The following is a 23,885-nucleotide window of genomic DNA, read 5'->3' as shown; positions in this document are numbered from 1 at the left end:
CCTTCCTCTATTTCCTCTCAGACTATTGTTTGCCTAGTTTCATGATGAATAAAGATCATGGCCTGGAGCAGAAATATCAGCTGTCATTTTCTTACTGCTCACTTTGGATTAAGTTATTCAGGCTGTGAATGTGAGATTGCATATACTTACTTAAATTAAATAATATAACAGACCAAACACATCTAGCCAGAACATGTGACAGTCAAATGTGGGTACCTGCTGAAATCAAAGCTCTAGTGCGAGCCATACTCAACTTTCCATTCCTTTCAGAAAATAGCTCACCATACACACACGCCTTGAGCACAGAACAGACTTTGTAGACATTTTGCTGCCTCTTAAAAGTTAACAACACTTGTGAAAAGTAGAGCAGCATTTTATTCAAGATAATTTTATTTTCTATACAAGAATTTGCACTTGAACAAATATCATTTAAATTGATGATTAGTCTGTTTTTACTTTTTAAAAAAATCTCTCATGTAGTGGACTTCACAGGATATTTATTCATTCTGTATTGAAAATTGAATTTACTGGAGTGCTGCTTGGCCTAGAGGTTGAGACAGCAGTTAAGATGCCCACATTTCACAGTGTAGTGCCTAGGTTCAAGCCTGACTCCACTCTTGCTTCCAGCTTCCTGCCAGTTCAGACTTCAGGAAGCAGCAGTGATGGTTCAAATAATTGGATCCCTGCCACCTACATGGGAGACCTCAGTTGAAAGCTTCACTCCTGGTTTTGGCCCAGCCCAATCCTGGTCATTGCAGACGTTTGGAGTAACCAGTTGATTGGAGCTGTCTCTGTCTGTCTCTGGCTCTCTGTCTCTCAAATAAATTTAAAAAGAAAGAAAGAAAGAAAATTGAGTTTATTGTGTTCCTAGATAGTGTAGAAGGTTGTCAACACACTTTTGGAAAGATAAGAGTGTTTAAAAGAAAGCAAAGCAGAATACCTTCTTGGTGACTAGATGGGAAAATGATGCAAGTGCTAAGTATTGCCCACTTTTATTTTTCCCTTTGCTAAAACAAGAACCCTTTATTGTTGGAAAGGACTTAAGTGACCATGTAGTACCAGTCCAATTCTACTTCACAGGAGGCAAAAATAAATTAAATGATTTGCCTGTGGTCACACATACAGTGCCAGAATGCCAGAGTCCAGGTCTCCTTATTGTTATTCCACAGTTTCTCACTTATGAAACTCACCCTGCTCATTCACTTTTTAGAGAATAATAGCCGTGCAACCAAGGAACAAACAAGGCAGTTGGGCAGATTAATTAATTTCCATAAATTTATGGTATTAAACATAAACAAAGCACTGATTTGAGCAAGTAAGAAATTTAACAAATGTTTCTGGTTCTATCAGGCAGCCTCTCTTCAAGTAGCATTTATTATCCTCGAATTTTATATGAAAGATATATCTCTGCCAAACTATTGCAGGGAACTCCAAGTGTCTGTGACACACAGCAACCTTACCATTGCTTTCCAAGAGTGAATTTCCTCACAACCATCAGACTCCTACAAGTTATTTAAAAACACAAGCATCTCCAGGGCACAGACACTTCGCTGTCGTGGGGGCTAACCCACATGTTGCACCGGCTGTTCCCCTGGCTGCATCTGGTCGGTGCTGATGATAGATGCAGTTGCTGGGAGACCAGCGACTGCCTGATGCGATCCATTTCCCCCAACCTAGATCCCTAGATGGAGCGCCACCATTAATCTTCATAGGAGTCCTTCCATAGGCTAGACCACGTCCCTGCCTCCCAGATCACCATGAAATATGTTGTGCCTTGCTTTGCTCATTTTAGTATACATTCTACTTTCTGCGTTGGAGTGTAGGCTCCCAGGGGCTCAGTCTGTTTTATTAGCGTGGCTTTGCTGCATCTGAAGCCCAGCCTAACTGGATGCTTCATACGCGGATAACATTGGATAAATTCTGTGACATAAGTAAGTTCAGCTGTTTCTATTTCAATAGCGTTGCATTGCTTCTTGTTTTTATTTGCTTAGTTTTTGACTGTCTAATAAAAAGGAATAAGTAAAAAAAAAACACAAGCATCAATTCTGGACATGTTCTAGGATGTTCTGATGTTTGGCTCACTCATGTTCCATCAATACAGGGAGGTAATAGTGGCAGAAGCAACATATGTGGGAACATGTAAAGAAATAGGCAAAATCAAGACAGTTATTACAGTTACATTGCATCCTTTCCCATGAGCAGGATGAGAGGGTGTTAGAGTAGGAGGAAAACTGAAAGAAAACCATTCAGCCAGAATGTCTTGCTTAACTAGAAATCTAACGATGACACACCAACACCATGGGTATAAGAAGAGGCACAGGATATCACATCAGAAGAACAGGATTGGGAAATGTGAAAACTGAGAGATATAAAGGAAGTTACATTTATCAACCAACCAGAATTAGGTGCTGTGCTTGGTTGTCTTGAATTCTTGTAATATTGCAAAGAATTACTTTTCTCTTCAAAGGGTGAAGAAACCCACAGAGGCTGACATTCACCTGGCTTTTTCCTGGCATAGTAGGACTCAAATGAGGTAGTGCAGATTTTAGATCCATGTTCTTTCTGGTACCACTGTTCAGTGAACAAGTAGAAAAATAAACTGCATTCCTTATTTTTTGTAGGAAATTAGGCCCATAGTAAACAAATAAACCATTAAATAAAATGACTCAGAAGAATGTTAGTTTTAGGTATGAGCCATACAAGCATGCAAATTCCCTGCAAAGGATCAACCTACATTGATGATGTTGACGTAACCTATGATGACACCTCAATATAACTAGTTCATGGCTATGTAGAGAAACAGGAGTGAGGAGTTCTATCAGTACACAAAGGAGGGAGAAAGAACAAGGCACCTGGGCCTCCCCTCCTATGTCCTTCCTAAGCACTAACTAAGGTGAACTCTCATCCCTTTATGCTCAGAGCAGAGACAGCCATGGGGGCATTGCATGTATGTTCCTCTGTAAGAAAAATTCCCAAGAAATTTACTTTGAACGTTTGCAAGTGAGTTTTTTCGCCCTCTATGTCTAACTTTTCCTTTCAACTATCCTTATTTTACTCCTTTAAAAAATGAACAAATAAGCCATATTTATTATGTAGTAAATGCTTCATTTTAAAAACTATTTATTTAATTGAAAGGCTAAATGATAAAGAAAAACAGAGAGGCAGAAATACCTTCAATCTGTTGGTTCATTCCCCAAATTTCTGCAACAGCCAGGACTAGACCAGGTAGAAACCAGGAGCTAGGAACTCTATCTGGGTCTCCCAAGTGGGCACCAGGGATTCAAATCTTTGACCATCATCTGCCACCTCCCATGGTATGCCTTAGCAGGAAGCTAGATCAGAAGCAGAGACAAGACTCAAACCTAGACACTCTGATATAGGATGGGGCATACCAAGCAGAAGTTTAAACCATGGCCACAATGCTTCATGGTTATTTTTTTAAAATAAATTTCTTTGTTTAAAAAATGTTTGTTAGGGTTGATACTATGGCATAGCATGTTAAGCTACTGCCTGCAATGCCAGTATCCCTTATGGGCACCAGTTCAAGTCCCAGCTGCTCCACTTCTGATCTAGCTGCCTGCCAACAGTCTAGGAAATCAGCAGAGGATGACCCAAATGCTTGGGCCCCTGCAGCCACATGGGAGACCCAGATGAAGCTACTGGCTCCTGGTTTCTGCCTGAATCAGACTTGGTCATTGTGGCCATTTAGAGAGTGAACCAGCAGATGGAAGGCCTCTCTCTCTCTCTCTCTCTCTCTCTCTGTCTCTCTCCCATCCTCTTCTCTGTAACTGCCTTTCAAATAAATAAATTAATTTTTTAAAAATGTTCAATTACTTTTTAAAATTTATTTGAAAGGCAGAGTGACAGAAAATTAGAGGGAAAGACAGAGAGAGACTAAACAAGAGAGAGGGAGAGATATTTATCTACTAGTTCACTCCCCAAATGTCCATAGAAGTTGGGGCTGAGTCAGTATGAAACCAGGAGCCAGGAAATCCAACCAAATCTCCCACATGAGTGACAGGAACTGGAATACTGGAGCCATCACCTGTTGCCTTTCAGGGTGTGCATTGGCAGAAAGCTGGACTAGAAGTACCAAGTAGCCAGGGTTTGAACTAGGCACCAGGCACCAGGCACCAGAATGAGATGCAAGCATCCCAAGCAGTGCTTTAACCCACTGTGCCACAATGCCTAACTCAGTGCTTCAATGCCTAACTCACTGCTTCAAGTTTTTAACACTTGCAGCCAAAACAGGGGTCAGAGATTCTAGTCAATGTCTGTAGAAGTGATGCTAATTTATATTAGTAGGGAAGGAGATAAAGCAAATACAAGATTTTCTTCCATAAATTTTAATGGTTTAACCTATTTCAAAATTCTGTCACTTTTTTAAAAAATTCAATGAAATACACAATTAGCCAAAAAATTGGTAACACTGACCTTCAGATAGTAGTACTCTATCCCACCTCCCTTCCCCACTTTTGTTTAAATTTATACAAATCAGGGTGCAAGATGTGTGAGGATGTTGATGGCAAAGTGAGGAAGATGTGCACTGTCCAGTTACCAGCTGCTTAGAGCACTAAGAATTGCTGAGGCAAGAATCTGAATTCTTATATTTGACAACCATGTGTTTAAAGAAGAGACAAATTATTGTCAACTTAAAACATAAAATGATGATTTAGCATGGTTATGATTGGATTTGGGTAATGAAAATAACTCTTTATTGCAAAAAGAGAAATACAAATTTGAAAGTGGAGTTCATACAAGCTGTTTATGGCAAAAGAGGAGTCTTTTGAAAGGTTGTAGCTACTAATGGAAATTGATTTTATATTTCTAATGAGGCCATGGAGATGAAATCTATTCTTTTTTTTCTTTTTATTATTTCTGAGAGGCAGAAACACACACACACACAGAGAGAGAGAGAGAGAGAGAGAGAGAGAGAGAGGGAGGGAGAGAGGGAGAGAGTGAGCTACTACCCACTGGTTCATTTTCAAATGAGCCCAACTGAAGCTGGGAGCCAGGAACTCAATCCAGGTGGATTGCAGGGACCCAACTACTTGAGCCATATCTACAGCTTCCCGGGGTGCACACTAGCAGAAGATTGGAATTGGGAGCCTCAATCAGGACTTGAACTCAGGTACTCTAATATGGGACATGGGTGTCTTCACAGGCATCTTAACCTCTAAACCAAATGCTTTCCCACAAAATCTGTTCTTGAAACATTCCCGTTCTCTTCAGTATTCTCTAAATTATCATTATTCCCTGTACTAATCTCCCTAACTAGCAATCTAATAGCCATTGGCCAAATTCAGATATTCTTGATTGCTACTTAAATTGTAAGCTTTTTTTCCCTTAAATTGGGCAGGTAACCAAAAGAAGGTTTGGTCTTTTAAGTCAAATCCTTGTGTCATTCTTCCTTTAATCTGTGCACAAGAACTTCCCCTGCAAAAAAAAAATACAATATGTAAATTCAAATTTCTGGGAAAGAACATTTGGATTTTTGTTTGGGGTTTAAGGGTATGCATAAGGGATGAGGGGGCATGTGTGTCTCAATGTATCTTTCAATCTATATAATTTGGGAAAAGTTTAAATACATATTTTTTCTTTTTTGGCAGCATATTTACTGATATGACTCTTAGAGTTTAGAAATATGTGAGATAAACAATGTATGAAAATAATAAAAATGGATCTGTCAAATTCAGCAGCTTGGTATTTTTTCCTTTTGATTTTTGATCAGACAGGCAGCCCTGTAAAGTTTGTAGGACAGGTATTATCATTCCTATCTTACATAAGAGGAAATGGAAATTCTTGTGGATGACAGAATTGTTCCAAATCACACAGCAAATGCAAAATTTTTTAAGATTTTTATTTTATTTATTTGAAAAGGTTAATTACAGAGAGAGACAGACAGACAGACAGAAAGAGGGATCTCCCATCTGCTGGTTCACTCTCCAGATGGCTACAAAAACTCGGCCTGAATCAGATCGAAGTCTAGATCCAGGAGCTTAATCTGAGTCTCCTATTGAATGCAGGGGCCCAAAGAGTCAGCTGAATGCTCTCCAGGAATGAAGGGGTTACAAAGGGACCTTTGATTAAACTACTAACACGGGTTCAAGAAATTCATCATCGGGCTGGTGCTGTGGGGTAACAGGTAAAGCCGCTGCGGCTGCCTGAAGTCCCATATGGGCACTGAAATATTTCCAAACATACACATATAGCCAGGAAACTAGCTTTCTACTTCCTGATATTTTATTGTGTTTGGAGCATACCAATCCCTTTCTTCTAGTTCTTTACAGAATGTATTACACATTATTGTGAACTATGGTCACTCTACTTGTGCCATGGAACTCTAGAACTTGTCCTATCTGTGTTTCAGTACCAATATCCAATTTCTCTCCATCCTCCACCCTCCAAAGTTCACATTTCTGTTCGGATTTATGAAGTCAACACAGAGGCTCCCTTAGCTGAAAGGAAAAATTCTATAAATATCTAAGATTTTATATACACACACATAACACACAGATATATATTTTATAAATATATTTTATTTCTATTTTATACATAAAATGGCGGTAGACCAATCTCTGTGTAACAGTTAGATTATGGTTCATAGTATCCCATTCATTCAAATGTGACATGTAGGGAGCATCAATCTTGCATGGGGCATTGTAGAAAGCTCTGGAGACATCAAGAAGTACTCATCTCTGTCTTTATAAAGCTTGCAATGAAGTCCAGTTCCACTGGAAAGCAAGAAGTAAAACAAACAATCCTATAGCTAATTCTATAACTGCATTGATAATAAACACTTTGAAAGAAGGAGACTAAATAATACGACAGCAAATCATAAGGGAACTCACCTGGACTACAGGTGTGAAACAGCACCTTTGGGGAGGTGACATTTTTCTCTTGGCTTTAAGAATGAGTACAAAGTTTTCAGCAGAATGGACATGAGATTATGGTCAAGGACAAGGAAATTTCATGTTAAGATAATAGTCTCTGTAAAGGATTAGGGAAGGGCCTCTCAAATAAATAAACCTTCCTAAAAAATGAAAGTGTACCGTAACCACCTTGATCCTTTCAAAAACATATTTGATGAGTTTTTTTGTTTCTTGAACAAAATTTCTGTTCTTTCAAGATGCTGAGGTTAAGCTACTGTCTGCAGTGCTAGCATCCTGTATGGGAACATGTTCAAATCCTGGCTGGTCTGCTTCTGATCCAGCTCCCTGCTAATGCACCTGGGAAAGCATCAGAAGATGGCTCAAGTCCTTGTGTGGCTGCCACCCATGTGGGAGTCCTGGACGGAATTCCTGGCTCCTGCCCATTGTGGTCATTTGGAGAATGAACAAATAGAAGATTCTCTCTCTCATTCCCTCCACCCACCATGTAACTCTGCCTTTCAATAAATAAATAAATCTTAAAAAAAATTAAAAATTGGTTTTGGGAGCACACATTATGATAACATGCACGTTCTTCAGTCTGAAATTCAGCTTCCTCAGAACTGAAGACAAATCTACGTTTCTCATCTCCTGTTTCATTTCTATCTTATATACATATGCATTTCAACCAGATTATTCTGTTACTTGTCTCCTGATCAGGATTTCATTCAGCCTTGATTTGGCTTCCTACAATACCTCATCACTAACCTATTTTTCAAGATCCAGGAAAAATTTCATCAGTCCTCAGTATTCTTGTTGGCTTTGACTGTCTCTAACATCAAAAATGACAACTGGGGGCCAGCGCTGTGGTGCAGCGGGTTAATGCCCTGGCCTGAAGTGCCAGCATCCAATACAGGATATGGTTCGAGACCTAGCTGTTCCACTTCTTATCCAGCTCTCTGCTATGGCCTGGGAAAACAGTAGAAGATGGCTCAAGTCCTTGGGCCTTTGCACCCATGTTGGAGACCTGGAAAAAGCTCCTGGCTCCTGGTTTCGGATCAGCTCAGCTCCAGCCGTTGCAGCCAACTGGGGAGTGAACCAACAGATGGAAGACCTCTCTCTCTCTCTCTCTCTCTGCCTCTCCTCTTTTGTGTAATTCTCACTTATAAATAAATCCTTTTTTAAAAAAGGACAACTGAAAATTTAAGACATTATTGACTGTAAGAGACACTATTATTTTTAAACCATGGAAAAAATAAAAGTACAACTGATAACATCATTCCAAAATCTTAAAGTTAGCCATTTGAGATACATAAATTGGTCATACTATATTCATTGCTTTGAAATATCTTTTTCTGAAGTTTATTTATTCAGTTTATTTGAAAAACAGAATAACAGAAAGAGACATAGAAAGAGAGATCTTCCACCTTTTGGTTCACTGTGCAAATACCCTTAATAGCCATGGCTGAGCCAGGCAAAGCCTGGAGCCAGGAACTCTATCTAGGTTTCCATTGTGGGTGGCAAGAATCCAAGTGTTTGTGACATCATCTGCTGCCTCTCAGGGTTCTCAATAGTAGGAAATTGGAAGCAGAAGACAGATTTTATCCCAGGCACTTTGTAAAGGGATGAGGGACTCACAAGCAGCAGCTCTAGTGTACCACACTGTCTGCCCCACTTGGAATTTTTCTTATCTACGTATAGGTTTCTCCCTTTCCAGGTACTATAAAGCACTTTATTCTTTTCAAGAAAATTGGATTATAAGTATTTCACCAATAACAAGTATTTGTTCCCTTAAAATTAACTTTAAACCCAATAATACAATATTTAGTATTAAGGGCTTTGATGTGTATCACTTTAAAATTTTTTGCTGTGGGCCAGTGCTGTGGCACAGCAAGTTAATGCCCTGGCCTGAAGCACAGGCATCCTATATGGGTGCTGGTTCTAGTCCTGGCTGCTCTTCTTCTGATCCAGCTCTCTGCTGTGGACTGGGATAGCAGTAGAAGATGGCCCAAGTCCTTGAGCCTCTGCAACCACATGGCAGACCCAGAAGAAGCTCCTGGCTCCTGGCTTCGGATCAGCGCAGCTCTAGCCGTTGCGGCCATCTGGGGAGTGAACCAGTGGATGGAAGACCTTTCTCTCTGTCTCTACCTCTCTCTGTAACTCTGTCTTTCAAAAAAAAATCTTTAAAAATTTTTTTTTGCTGTTTCATGAAGGCATTTCAAGAATTAACCTTAAAATATGTACAATGTATAGGAACTCAAAGTAGAGAACTGCTATCATGTTCAAGTACAGTATACCATGAAAAGTGTATTGTGACTGGTGCCTGGTCAATGGCAGTTGAAAATACCATTGAGTGTAACATTCATCCTGATTTCAGAGATGCATAAAAGAAAACAGATGTTCATTTTAGAAATGAGTAACTATACTGAATCCCTGTATTTTGATAAATATTATTGCTATTCCTTTTTTCATGACATTCTCAGTGTGCCTTTACTTTCCACTGAATTAATTTATTCATTCATTCATCAGATGCTCATTTGACCATATCCTATGTACCAGGTTGTAGAGTTCTGCCCAAATGAACAAATGCCAAAGGCCCCTGTTCCTCCAATTCCCTAAGTTGGAGGCATTGACAGAAATCTAATTAGGAAGTTATCATTTTATAGATGTAGTATTTGGGATTATGAATGAATTCCTAAAGTCCTTTTTTTCTGAGATTGTCCTCACAATAGATTAACAGTGGATAAAATTTAAGTCTATAAGTCCATTAACATGACTGTTTTAGTAGAAACATTGTAAAAATTTATATGTACACAAAAGTATACATATACATGTATTCATTCTTTTGAAGAAATAATAGCAAACTGATTGACAGTTAAATATTTTACAAATGTAAGGCAGTTTTCCAAAAGTTTTCAGAGGTTTGTCATTAAGGATGGAAATTCCAAAGTTAAAGTCAAAGGAATCTCAACATGTCCTTTGATCTCATTCTCCCTCCCACAGCTGACAGCTTTCCTTGTCTCAGAAGGATACATTAGATTCTCTCTACTACTCTCCCAGCTTCCTCTCTTAGCAGAGTTTCCTAAGATTGGCATTACTGGCATACGGAGCTGGATAATTCTTTGTCATTGTGGGCTGTACTGAGCATGGTAGGATGTTTAGCAGCATCTCTGGCCTCTACCCACTCAATATAAGGAGCTTCTGCCACCCACCCCAAGTAGCGAAAACTAAAAATTTCTCCAGACCTTGCTAAATATTCCCAAACTTTTCAGAGTATTAAGTGGAAAATGTTACAAGTCAATTTCTATGAATTAGTATTTAAACCCTGGACTCCAAATAGCTATGGGCAGTCAGTCTTTAATCCCCTCCCTCTTACCATAACATCTTCTGCACTGAAGATATACAGCAAGTATGAATCAGTGATGAGTAATTGTAATTTGGGCGAGTAGTTTTGATCGTTTATATAGAAGAACAAAGACTCAAAGATGTCTTTTCACAGATTATCACACTCTAACCAATGGTTCGTAAATGAGTTCATATTCTCAGTATTTCCAAAGTTTAAGCTTATAGTGCTAACAAGACTGAAAGTAAAAGTAAAATAGTGTTGTAGTCACACACACACACAAACCCACTAAAATCAATTAGACTGTATTCTAATGGTGTAGATTAGTGTCCAGGTGACATCTGCCCTAAATGCAGATTATGAAGTTGCTCATTCTATTAAACAGTTTTCCACTACTTCAATGAAATAGCTGAGGTAACTAATTTTATAAAGAGAAAAAGGTTTACTTAGTTCAAAGCTTTGGCGGTTCAAGTCCGTGATTGCACAGCACTACAAGTTTGGTCTCTGTGAAGGTGATAAATGGCAATGGCAGACCATGTTGGGGAAGGGCATGTGGTGAGCCAGGAAATAGCAGCTGGGCTCAACACAGGCTTTGATAACCTACCTTCTCAGGAGAGCAGCCCTTCCCAATGGCATGCCCCCAGTGACCCAAGAACCTCTCACTAGACGCACCTCCTAAATACCTTAATTGGATTTAGTTTCCACCCTTAGTACTATTAACTATGATGTCAGGTTTTAAACGTCAGCATGAGTTTGGGGGTGAAACCATTTCCAAACGATAGCACCCATGCTCCCAGAGCCATCTGTCCACGAGAGGGGCCATGGATCATTCAAAGATCTCTTGGCGCATCCTAGCTCTTAGTCTTTCCCCCAGAGTTGGTACTGCATTTACCCCAAGGCTCTGTATGTGCTATTGCTTGATGCATGTAAGCTTCATAAGTTGCTTTTATAATATTTACATTATGACTGCTAGATATTGACATCCTTTAGTAATTCCCAAACTTAAAAAAAATTTTTTTTGAACAAGAAGGAATCTCAGAAAAAGTTTTTTAGTGTTAGCAGCCAAAGATATCACTGCTACTTTGTACCTACCTGAGTGCAAGTTGGGTCTGGAGTCAGTCAGAATCTGGAGAAGGGGCGGTGCTGTGGCATAGCAGGTAAAGCCGCCGCCTGCAGCATGGGCATCCTATATGGTTGCCAGTTTGAGTCCTGGCTGCTCCTCTTTTGATCCAGCTCTCTGCTTGAGGCCTGGTGAAGCAGTGGAAGATGGCCCATGTGCTTGGATCTCTTCCCCATGTGGGAGACCCAGCGGAAGCTCCTGGCTACTGGCTTTGGATTGGCCCAGCTTCAGCTGTTGTGGCCAAATGGGGAGTGAGCCAGCACATGGAAGATCTCTGTCTCTCTACCTCGGCCTCTCTGTAAATCTGCCTTTCAATTAAATAAATAAATAATTTTTTAAAAAATATCAGGAGAAATGATACAAATATACTATTTATCAGAACTCTTTGATGCAAGTAGAATATTGCATGCAATATTGATGTAAGTAGATATAGCAAATGTCATTGGAAGCAAAAAGTTCTTCAAAAATGGAGACTGAGGGGCCAATGCTGTGGGGTAGGGAGTAAAGCCACTGCCTGCAGTGCCAGCATCCCATATGGGTGCCGGTTCAAGTCTTGGCTACTCCACTTCCCATTCAGCTCTCTGCTATGGCCTGGAAAAGCAGTGGAAGATGGCCCAAGTCCTTGGGCCCCTGCACCCATGTGAGAGAGCCAAAAGAAGCTCCTGGCTCCTGGCTTCAGATCGGCGCAGCTCTAGCCACTGCAGCCATTTGGGGAGTGAACCAGAAGATGGAAGACCTCTCTCTGCCTCTGTAACTCTGCCTGTCAAATAAATAAGTAATTTTTTTTTTTTAACAGGCAGAGTGGACAGTGAGAGAGACAGAGAAAGGTCTTCCTTTTCCCTCAATGGCCGCTGCGGCCAGTGCGCTGCAGCTGGCGCACCGCGCTGATCTGAAGCCAGGAGCCAAGTGCTTCTCCTGGTATCCCAGGCAGGTGCAGGGCCCAAGGACTTGGGCCATCCTCCACTGCACTCCCTGGCCACAGCAGAGAGCTGGACTAGAAGAGGAGCAACCGGGACAGAATCCAGCACCCCGACTGGGACTAGAACTCGGTGTGCCGGCGCTGCAGGCAGAGGATTAGCCTATTGAGCCACAGCGCTGGCCATAAATAAATCTTTAAAAAAAAAAATGGAGACTGCATTAGCTTAGGTACTGGAGGTGGTCATCTAGGTTTTGAGAGAAACCTGGGAACCTGAGTAGTCAGGTGTCAAGTGCTGTTTTTGGCAAGGTCAGAAATTGCTCTAAAAGCCAATAGCTTTTTTTTTTTTTTTTTTTTTTTTTGACAGGCAGAGTGGACAGTGAGAGAGACAGAGAGAAAGGTCTTCCTTTTGCTGTTGGTTCACCCTCCAATGGCTGCCGCGGCCAGCACGCTGCGGCCTGCGCACCGCGCTGATCCGAAGGCAGGAGCCAGGTGCTGATCCTGGTCTCCCATGGGGTGCAGGGCCCAAGCACTTGGGCCATCCTCCACTGCACTCCCTGGCCACAGCAGAGAGCTGGCCTGGAAGAGAGGCAACCGGGACAGAATCCGGTGCCCCGACTGGGACTAGAACCCGGTGTGCCGGCGCCGCAGGCAGAGGATTAGCCTATTGAGCCGCGGCGCTGGCTGCCAATAGCTTCTTTTCACACCATCACCTACACTTTTCTCCCCATCCACCACCTGGCCGCAGCTTGATTATTGCCAACTCATTCTATTTTTTTAAAAAGATTTATTTATTTATTTGAAAGTCAGAGTTACACAGAGAGCCAGAGAGAGATGGAGAGAAGTCTTCCATCCGCTGGTCACTCCCCAACTGGCCACAATGGCCAGAGCTGTGCTAATCTGAAGCCAGGAGCTTCTTCCGGGTCTCCCATGCAGGTGCAGGGGTCCAAGGACCTGGGCCACCTTCTGCTGCTTTCCCAGGCCACATCAGAGAGCTGGATCAGAACTGGAGCAGCTGGGACTTAAACTGGTGCCCATATGGGATGCCCACACTGCAGGCGGTGGTTTAACCCGCTATGCCACAGTGCCGGCCCTGCCAATTCATTATAGGTATTCATCATTTTCTAAGTACAGAAGTGAGAGAAAATTATGGGTTAATGACAAGAGGTACATTCCAGCAAGAACTGGAAGAGCAAGAATAGACGAATCTTTTCAACTTAATTCTTAGTTATATATTTTGAAAATGTATTTTTTAAATTTGTATTTTGGTAAAGAAAGGTTTTAGTGATTCATACATCTCAAAGTTAAGCATAAACAACATAGCAGAAAGCTTGTCCAAATATTCATCATACACCTCTACATTTCACTAGGATACAGGATATGAGCATGGTGAAGAGTTTATGTAATGAGTGATGCAAATTCTGTTGCAACTGCTTTACAAAAATTCTGATTGTTTAAATATCTGCAACCATGCAAAGGCATGGAGACTAAACCCACTATCATCAAAGCTTCTCCCAATTCATGTATTTTTACAGCACCTTGCTTGTGCTCTTACTGTATGCCCTGTCTTTTGTGAGAATTGTTAACCCTTCCTTTTGCTTTGGAGCAAATAACACTATGATTTCTAAGCTGTGGACACTCAAAAACACTCGACAAGCCAAATTATTGTGGTACTCAAATTCCATTAGAAGTGGATCCAAGAATTATTGATTCTTCTGTATATTAGCAACTGTATTGAGAAATAAACTACTTTAGGGTATACTGAAGCTTTACATGCCCCATCTAGCCAAGCCAGAGGCCAAGACTTCATTCTAATCTCCTTTCAAAGTTTGTGTAAAGTTGCCAAAAGGGTTTTTACAATTTTTACATCAATTAAGATGTAGAATTAAAAATGTGGAACACTTGCTAGGCACGGGATAGAAGTTTAAGTGCTAGGGGCCGGTGCTGTGGCACACCAGGTTAAAGCTCTGGCCTGCAGCACTGGTATCTCATATGGGTGCCGGTTCCAGTTCCAGTTCTGGCTGCTCCACTTGCAACCTAGCTCCCTGCTAATGTGTCTGGGAAAGCAGTGGAGGATGGCCTAAGTCCATGGGCCCCTGCACCCATGTGGGAGACCCAGAAGAGGCTCCTGGCTCCAGATCAGCCCAGCTCCAGCTGTCATGGCCATTTGGGGATTACAGAAGCAGATGGAAGATCTCTCTCTCTCTCTCTCTCTCTGTCTCAATATCTCTCAAGTAAGTGAAATAAATCCTTAAAAAAAAGTTTAAGTGCTAATGCTTTTTTTCATTTGAAGTTAATTTCCCTTTTTTCTGATTATAAGCTAAATGAATATTTTAATTCTGATGATAGATGCAACATCATTGGTGGTCTTTCATGGGGAAGTGGCATTCAAACAAAATCCAGAATGTAGAGTATACACATTTTGACTACCCTCCTGTGAATGGCTGAACCGGTAACGAAATGTGTCACCTGTAAAGCTTCACTTGATGAAGCTTTAGGCCAAATCAGAAGGGCCTGGTGAAGATTCTGTCTGGTCTTCACTCAATAAATAATGAGTGAAGCATGTCACAGAGAAGTGAAGCAATGGCTCAAAGCGAAACAGAAATTTTAATGACTTTTGCCTTAGTATAGATTGCAAACAAAGACTAAATATTGATACAATATTGACATGAATCCTTAATAACTTACTTTTTAATTTACTAAAATAATGTAAAATATTCTCCACAGGGTGACAAACTTGTTTTTGACCTACAGAGGTTAACCCATTTTCAAAGTTGAGACTTTTGCACCCATACCCTTTTGCACATTTGGGAGAGGAAAGCGTACACCCACTTGCGAATAGAGCTGCAAGTAAAACTCTAAACCCATTACATTTTTGAAAATAAAAGCAAACAAATGACTCCAAATCCATCAACTGCATAGAAAGTACTGCAGAGTGCAGTGGGAAGAGGTAATTCATTTATCTGACATTATCAATACCTTGTAGTCCTTGAGACAGAGTGTATTACAGAATGAAGTTATGCAAAAAGTTTGGTTGGGATTGCTTCCCTGGGCTTCGGATTTTTTCTCTTTCAGATGATCCCCAGAGCATGCTCTAACATGGCAGAAAATTTGGCAGGGCCTTAAACTCTCCTCCAACCTCATAAATGAGTGTTTTAAGTAACAACAATCAAGTTGTCATTCTTAAATGAATCTCAAATACAGAGCAGGCATAGGTCTTGAAAAAAAGAATTCTAAAAATTTCCCTATTTACCAGTCACATTTGCCATTACTACTATATTTTTGATCTATCACATCAAAATTATAGCCATCAGGTTACAAATTCATCATCTATGTGATTTTCATAAGCTTTGTTAACCGACTAAAAATTTGAAGTGATTTTCTTCCATATTTGTTCTCAAGTGAGAAAACTTGCAGTATTTAAAAAACACTTTTAGCATACCGAATGAGACCACCAGCTGTTTTCAATCAGTTTAGATATAAGCATTTCATTTTCCATATTCTGAAAATGAATTCTATAGTGGTTTATGGACAAACTCAACTTTTAATAGGTTAAAAACTTCTTGAGGAATTCAGTTTTTCTCATTATCTTTCAACAAGTTATTGTCATCAGGGCTTATATCGAACCTCTTCTAACTTCAGTTGACTATATCTTATTATGCTCTATATTCAAAACAGTGAGTTATACTTTACCAAAAGTAAAGCATTTTAAAAGAAAGCACTTTCTAGGTCAGCAGCTCTCAAGTGGAACGGTTAAAAATGCAAATTCCCTCACCACATCATTAGAGATTCTAAATCAACAACCATGACAATGGTTCTTATTCTACCTTTTCAATAAACACCCAATGGCATCTGAGGTGATTTGTCTATAAAACTTTGAAAACTGCTTATGAGGGGAAAGATGATAGTTAATTCTATTTCTATTCCAAAAATCTATATCAGTGCATGTGGAAGTTTTTGATGAACAAAGGTTATCTGTCAAAATTTTGGGGCTTTACAAATGTTGAAAACTATAAAATAAGAAGTATGACTCTATTTTTCTGACACTTTAATTCACCAGGGTGAAATTTAAGAGTATGCATTAGAATCAAAACATGCAGTATTCCAAAGCAAAAAGTTAGTGGTAAACAATTTCTAAGTTAATTTAACCTTGTGTTTCTTGGACGAAGTTCAGAGAAACTGAAGAGCCAAAGAGTAAACATCTGATTTGGGGGGATGATATAGTTCCTGGAAAGCCAATTTTAAAACACAAAACAAAACAGAAGACAACCTGTTCTAAGACCTCTTAAACCAAGAGGAGCTTCAGAACAGGAAACAAGAGATTAAACAATAATGACAGGTAAATCATTTCCTAGACTTCCGGTTATTCTTGGCAGAATTTCTGCTTTTGGAAAAAAAGTCAGCCACGAAGTGACTAATCAAGTGACTTAAGGACATTGGTCGTTTTGGCCTTCCAGCATTTTTTACAGCCTTTTACTGGTAACAGTACCTCACTTTCCTTTTGGATTCCATCTTCTGCTTGGGAATGAAATGTGTGACACAGGCTTGGCTGCAAATTCCTCCCCATAGGACACAGTCTTTGGTTTGGATATCAAAAGGTGATCTAATAGGGCTCATTTAGCATCTCAGGGCTTGGCCAGACTTAATAGGAAGAAATACTGTTTATTTTTTCATTGATTTTAAAGCTGAGCAGAACTGGATTCTTGTGGAAGATGAGAATAAAGTCAACACAGCAAAAATGACAACTGAGATTTGGAAGGTGATCAAACTTGAAGATACTATTGGAACAACTTCTTTAAGCCATATCTGAGCCGGCGCCACGGCTCACTAGGCTAATCCTCCGCCTTGCGGCGCCGGCACACCGGGTTCTAGTCCCGGTCGGGGCGCCGGATTCTGTCCCGGTTGCCCCTCTTCCAGGCCAGCTCTCTGCTGTGGCCAGGGAGTGCAGTGGAGGATGGCCCAAGTGCTTGGGCCCTGCACCCCATGGGAGACCAGGATCAGCACCTGGCTCCTGCCATCGGATCAGCACGGTGCGCTGGCCGCGGCGGCCATTGGAGGGTGAACCAACGGCAAAGGAAGACCTTTCTCTCTGTCTCTCTCTCTCTCTCACTGTCCACTCTGCCTGTCAAAAAAAAAAAAAAAAAAAAAAAACAAGCCATATCTGAAACTTGAAGTATGTGTGGATTTTTATATCCCAGTAATCAATAAATTTCTTTTTTGTCATTAGCTTTAGTAAAAAAAAAAAAATAAAACCTAATATTTGTCAAAATAGGCTTGTAGTAGCTTGCTGTGTCTGTGTTCTCAAAGAACAATTCCAAATACAGTGATATTTTGCCATAATGTATCTTCCACTCAGCGTAAAATCTAACAGTTTTCCAGGTTACTTGATTACATCAGTCAGGGCTAAGTTGGCCTACTTGGGCTTGAATTACAAGACTGGTATAGGATGAAAGTTCATGATAACAAATACCTGAATTGCAGCAAGTTATAATTTTTCTTGTCTTTTCTAATAGGAAATTTGAGGTGATGGTAATGACTTGCAGAGTCTAAAGTCAAATCAATCAGAAAAAACAGGGACATAAATAGTTGTCAGGAAACCCATTTTTGCCTCAATTAAAAGACTTGATTTCTCTATATGCTAAATGTTGACAAACGGGCAACATTTAGTAAATGTTCATTGAATTAAACATGTTCCTCTGTTTTGAGTTATCTCCACAGCATTCATTCTTATTTCTGTCTATGGGGTGCAAGTCTGATTGTTAATCTTTTAGGAAAGGCTCATGAATAAATCAGTTCAAGGTTTCCATCTGCAAAACAAAGAAAAGTCAGAAAATCTGAAAAACAAAGGGAGTACCAGGAGGGAAAATATAGCCAAAATAAGCTCTCATGTGATTAATACAAGCGAGTCAAACGTTGAGTTCTATTTCGATTGAAAAAAAACTTTAAAGCAGCAATCCCAAGACAAAAACAGCCCTATAGATAGATAAGTGAAACTATTTCACTAACATGCCAGCCTTAACATTCATTCTTGCACTTTGCAGAAAGAAAAGGTATTACAATAAGACAAAACAGCTCAGTTTAATTTCAAACGTTAATATATTTTCTATTTTATATTGAACATATGCATCTGTAACCCCTCATTTGCAGCAACAATCACATCCTCATAAAAGGGGCAAAATTTGTAAGATGCCTCTTAAAATAAATATTCTTTTTTATAAAATAATAAAACTTCAAATAAATATTCTTTACACTAAACAATATGTTGAAAAAATTAGAAAATAAAGGTTGAATTTTACTGTAACTGTACAATATACATGAAGTCCAAAGGGAAATCAAAGTCTTACAATAAAGGCTTTCTGTAAGGCAAAATACAATCTAAAAACATACTGATTGATTCACATTCTTCCGAATGTACAACATATTAGTATAATATTTTGTGACTGTGCCATGTATGGCACAACTTGTTTTTCACAGTTGCAAATATTACTGTATATACAAAAATATAGCACATTATCTCTGGAGAAGACAATGGAAAAAAGGTCATTTGCTAATTTACAAATTTTGCAAGTACTATTCACAAACAAAAACTTCTGCCTAGGAGTGTCTGTGTTGCTTTAGCTTATGCAATGTGTGGGTCACCCAGTTTTGTATCCCATTCTTTGAGCTCCATTAGCTGAGTTCTACCAAGCATATCAGTTAAAATGGCACATTGGACAAAACACTTCTCACTGCAAACAGCAAAGAATATGCCAACTCTCTATTAACAGTGCCAATATTGTAACTGTTTAGTTGGTTGCATATGTATGTTAAAAAGAAAAGGGGTAGGGAGAGACACAATCCTTATTATTGTAATATTCCTGATTAAGGGTGCTATGTTGGCTTTTCAAAGTTCCTGGGGGGGACGGTGGGAACTTTGCAGCAAACTGTGTTTGAGTTTTTACAACGGCATCCAGGCCTGTTCACCCGGTCATAACACCCCTGGCACAATTTAAGGCAACCCTTGGCTGGAAGGTAACACCATAAACAAGGCAGAAAGAGAGACATAACACCCATGGCTGACCATCGCGTACAACAGTGAGACTGGCTGCAAGAACAAGGGTTGTCTGCACAGTTGTCCTCATCATCATTAGAACAGTGATAGAAGAGACCTTTCACACAGCACACACAAGTCCCATAGTCAATCACGTTCTGGGCCGAGCAAAGGCACTGCTTGTCGCAGATCCAGTCTGATGGCAGAGGCCTTGGGTAGGTGCACTCCTTACATTTGCACTTGCCACAGTCCTCACACCTGTAGGCGTGCAGGCCCAAATCTTCCTTGCTCAGTGGCTTAAGCTCACCTGGCTTGAGCTCAGATTTGGGCTGCACCCGGATTATGCCATCAGCAACCAGCCCCGAGGAGAAGGAAGATCCTAACAGTCTGTGTTCAGAGGAGCTGCTGCTGGTACTCGTCCTGGTACTGCTCCGCGACCCTGAGCTGACGGTGCTAATGGACCTGGACAGAGGGGCCCGTGCAGAAGAATGGACCTGTGAGTGCTGGGCCCTGGGAGGCTGGCGGTGCTCAGGCAGACCATGGAGTCTCTCATGTTTGTGCTGAGTGGAGGGGCGAGGAGCAGGCTTGAGCCCAGGTCTTGGCACCACAGTCGGCCCCTCTGTGTACTCATTGGTGTTTCGGATGGCTCTGATCTGATCCAGGGACAACACGTGTACCTGCTGGCTGAGGGCGTCTCTGGGGTCCAGTTCCCCACGCTGTCTGCCACCGTCACGGGACTCCTGCAGCAAGGGCTGGGACCCGTTGCCACTTTGAGCTCTGGCCTCCATCAGGTCTTGAAAGTGTGGTCACTCCAGCAGGCTTAGAACACATCTGAACTCCTGCAGAAGCCAAGAGGAAAGACAATGGTTTACACTTGGAAGACTCTCCACCCACAACTTCTCACCTGTTCTAGAGAAACAGGGTTTGAAAAGGAGTTGTGGTGGGGAGGTATTGTAACAGCCATAAGACTAATGCACAAAACAAAAAGCAAGAATTATGGCTGGGTACTGACAATTCTGTAATCCTGTGAAATGCGCTGACACAAAGCTGACCTTTGTTTGAATCACTTAAGTAACAATCCCTTATTCAAATAAACACACAATTTGCAAGGTTCAGGTTCAATGTAAAAATTGCAAGAAAGTAACATTGGATTATAACATTGCTACCAACATTTGCAAAAGCTGAATGCCTTTTCAAATTCTGAAATAGGCTTAAATTTGTCATGGCTATTTTTTTTTTTGCCTTAAACATCAATAAATGCAGCAGAGAAAATTCCCTCTTGGTTTTTACTTCAAAGCTGTTTTTACATCAGACACGTGCAGTATGATTTAGCCAATATTCTGTGACCTTTTCAGTCCTGCAGGATGAAGATGACATGCAAAAAAAGCAAACGTCCCAAGAACAGTCACAAATTTAACAACAATGTGCCATTTTTATTAACTACCTAGAAGGGCAAGCTACAGAACTAAAAACAAATCAAATCAAACGCTGTTAGGTGCCAGGAACAGATCACAGCAGAGGTACACAACGAGGAACAAGAAAGACAGGGACTTATTCTCAAGTTCTCAGCAACCTGGGGCTCATTTTACAGCCTGATAGCCCGGAACACCTCAGGGTCTGCAGCTAAAGGCTGTTCTCCCCGTTTTAGGCATAAAATGTGTCAAAATCTTAACTTTTCTCCTCTCGGAAAGTTAACAGTCGAGAGCATAAACCCACCGTTAGTACAGGAAACGTGTTTTAAAAACCCAAGCGCCACATCTCAAACCCAGCATTCTGTCCAGCAAACCCGTGGCTCGCAGCCCCTTTTAAGTCTCAAAACTACCATCCCCGTTCCCAACACTACACGAACATTAAAAAGTCAAAACGGGCAAAAGTGCATGTTTCCCCAACCTCCGCTTTTTACAAAAGGCAGCGCCGCGGTGAGCGAGGCAGGTGACAATCGCCTCCCAGCTCGCGACCAGGCAGCGCCTGGAAACCGGATCTCCTCACCTCTAGCAGGACAAGCACACAGGACAACGCGGCGCTCGGCTTCCCCTCGGTCTATCGGCTCTATCTGCGCCCAGACACCGTCCCCGGCAGGTGGGACACAGCCGGAGCCCGGGGGACTTTTCTCCAGGCTGACTGACGCTGTCCAGGGGCCAGGGGGCCCCCAGCCCCGCCGCGCCGGGGCCGAGACGCACTGACCGGCGGGGGGCGCGGGCGCCTCGGAAGGGGACGTGTCATGAAACGCACGAGCACACTTCCCCCGCCTGCCCCTCCCCAGCTCCCGAGAACCGCCTGCCAGCCCCAAGAGGGAGCCGCGCACCAGCAGGCAGAGGTCACGCAGCCCACGACGCGTCTGCAGGGGTCCGCGAACGTGGGGCTCAGGTTTCCAATGGAGCCCGGGGAGTCTGACCCACGCGCACGCGGCCACTGCACGCCGCACCGACTGAAGCGGGCATGGCTTGTAGCGCGCACGCCGGTCTCCTGGGTCGAGGGGAAGGGAAACAGGAATGATCTGTTTCTTAAAGTTTAATTAAAAAAAAAAAATAACCCGTCCCCCTCCCCCAGGGCCCAGAGCCTACGCCAGGCGTGCAGGATCCAGTCCCTGGGTTGGAAACTTTAGAGGTAGATTTGCATACAGTGTAAAGTAGCATCTTTGGGAAGCGGAAAAAAAAAAGTGATTTCTGCCGATCCCCGGCCTCCTCCTTGCAGCCCCCCCTTTCCCCCTCGGCTCTCTCCCCGTCTCCCCGGTCCCCCCTCCCTCTCGAAGTGCTTTGAAAACCCCATTAAGAACAGTGTGTGATCAGACTGAGGATTAGGGGGGGAAAGGACTTCAGCACTTAGGGTGGGGCAAACCGACACAGAAACCGCTTTGTAAAAAAAAAAAAGTGCACAAGATCCCAAATTAAACGACAGCGACTACAACATAAACCGGAGAACTTACAAACGAGCCTCATCTGCCACCTACTTTCAGGTCATGCAAAACGATCGCACACACTCGATGACTTTCCTAATGTACTAGGTCAACCCAAGCTCTCCCCTCCACCCCCCCCCCCAAAAAAAAAGCGTGACCCAGGCCGATCACGGGGAACGGAAAAAGGAGAAAGCTGCACTTCCGAACCGCAGAGCCTCGGCGCCAGGCTGGGCGACGCTCCCACCCTCAGTGGGCCAGACTGTCCACAGAGGGCAGCGGCGGGGGCTGCCTGCACCACGCACCCTCGCCCCTTTTCCACCCGCGGGGCCTACTGCCCGCGTGGGGCGAGCACCCCACGCACCCCGGCCCCACCGGCGCCCCCGCCCCGGGACAGGCTCCCCCAGAAAACTTTGCCTCGCAAGGAGGGAGGAACAGGTTAGAAATGCGAGCGCCCGCAACGGCGGCCAGAGAAGCACAAAGTGCTTTCCCTCCGTCTCCCGCTCTCAGCGCCGAATTCGCGGTCGACGCAGGGCTGGGAACAGACCAGGGGAGAGCCGTCCTCCGACCCAAGCCCACAGCGCGCGGGAGCGCAGGGTCGCCGGCTGGGGGACATCGCTCGGGGCGCACACTGCAGCCCCCTCCCAGGCAGGCCGAGCCCAGGTCCTCGGCCAGGGAAATCTGCCGGCAGCTCGCCGGCAACCTGCGGGGTTTGAGAAAGCGAGGCTCGGGGGAGAGGCAGACCCCACTCCCGGTCCAACTGCACCTACTCCATGTTGCCCACACCGCGCCAGCCACGGCGCCAGCAGAGGAAGAGCGAAACGCGCCTCACCGTGATCGCGGCTTTGCACCAACCCCTCTCCCTTGGAGTCTCTTCTTTCTGCGATGTGCAAATAAATCCAGCCCCGATGCAAACTTTTTTTCCCCCCTTTTTTTCCAAACTTTGCTTCAGTCCAACTTTCGAGCAATCGGCGGGAGGAAACAAAACAAAACAGAAAAATACGAGCGAAAAATTCGGAGCCAAGTCCTTCGCCGATGAACAACTCCGGGTTTCAGGGCTGGAGGCGAGCCCCCTTGCAGAAGCGCACGCGGAGTATTTCCTTTTTTTTTTTTTTTTCTCAATGAACAAGAGGCCGAAGCGCCAACAGCGAGTCCCCGTTCTTGGCAGATGAGCGAATGAGAAAATAAAGTGGCCTTACAGAAAGACCCTAGAAGCCAGATCGCCAAGGCGTGCGGCCCCGGCCGCGTCGGCGCAGCGGTGGCACGGAGGCGCGGGCGGCCGCGAGCCGGGCCGGGCGGGCGCGGGGGCCTGGGCGCTGCGCGCTCCGCCGGCCCCTCTCCTCCGCTCGCGCTGCGGCGCGCAGCTCTGGGCGGTGCAGACTGGGCGTTGTGGAGGCTCGGCAGCGAGGCCGAGGCGGGGGCGGTGGGTGCCGAGGAGGAGGAGGAAGAGGAGGAGGAGGAGGGGGAGGCGGAGGAGGAGGAGGCGGAGGAGGAGGGGGGTCTGGGGCCCGGCCGGGGGGGCTCGCTGTTGGCCTGCGCCCTCGCCTTTCCGGAGGAGGCAGGGAGTTCTGCGGCGGCCGCGGCAGCAGTAAATGGCGTCATGTGGATCCGAGGCGGAACAGAGCAGTTGTTGTCCCAGAGGATATATCGCATCCGGTCCCAGCTCATTGGCTCCGCGGGGCTACATTCACTCACACTCCAGCGCCCGCCAGCG

At 43.2% G+C, this 23,885-nt stretch overlaps 1 protein-coding gene and 1 long non-coding RNA gene across 3 annotated transcripts in view; one reads left to right on the top strand and one right to left on the bottom strand.

Moving 5' to 3' along the window:
- LOC149124537 (uncharacterized) overlaps nucleotides 1-18,963 on the top strand; it is a 32,304-nt gene extending 13,341 nt beyond the window's left edge. Inside the window, exon 2 of the long non-coding RNA XR_016212814.1 lies at nucleotides 7,130-18,963. This is a non-coding gene — a long non-coding RNA (uncharacterized LOC149124537). The remainder of the gene's footprint in view (nucleotides 1-7,129) is intronic.
- On the bottom strand, nucleotides 18,326-23,576 carry SPRY2 (sprouty RTK signaling antagonist 2). 2 transcript variants are annotated; one of them, XM_051849997.3, is made up of 2 exons: nucleotides 23,004-23,576; nucleotides 18,326-20,117 (listed from the first exon to the last, which is right to left on the bottom strand). In XM_051849997.3, the coding sequence occupies exon 2, from the start codon at nucleotides 20,064-20,066 to the stop codon at nucleotides 19,119-19,121; it is 948 nt and encodes a 315-aa protein (XP_051705957.2). In that variant the 5' UTR covers nucleotides 20,067-20,117; nucleotides 23,004-23,576; the 3' UTR covers nucleotides 18,326-19,118. The 2 variants fall into 2 exon arrangements, with proteins under 2 accessions (XP_051705957.2, XP_069904494.1); XM_070048393.2 differs by lacking the exon at nucleotides 23,004-23,576 and adding an exon at nucleotides 21,268-21,910.
- Nucleotides 23,577-23,885: the final 309 nt, after the last annotated feature.

Source organism: Oryctolagus cuniculus, chromosome 9, assembly GCF_051225735.1.
Source record: "Oryctolagus cuniculus isolate XC-2025 breed Fujian yellow rabbit chromosome 9, ASM5122573v1, whole genome shotgun sequence".
Taxonomy (NCBI): Eukaryota; Metazoa; Chordata; class Mammalia; order Lagomorpha; family Leporidae; genus Oryctolagus; species Oryctolagus cuniculus.
This window is presented reverse-complemented; position numbering and strand designations above follow the sequence as displayed.

Bases quoted from the DNA above. Each gene is read 5' to 3' on its own strand.
- SPRY2 (XM_051849997.3), bottom strand. From the start codon at position 20,066: ATGGAGGCCAGAGCTCAAAGTGGCAACGGGTCCCAGCCCTTGCTGCAG.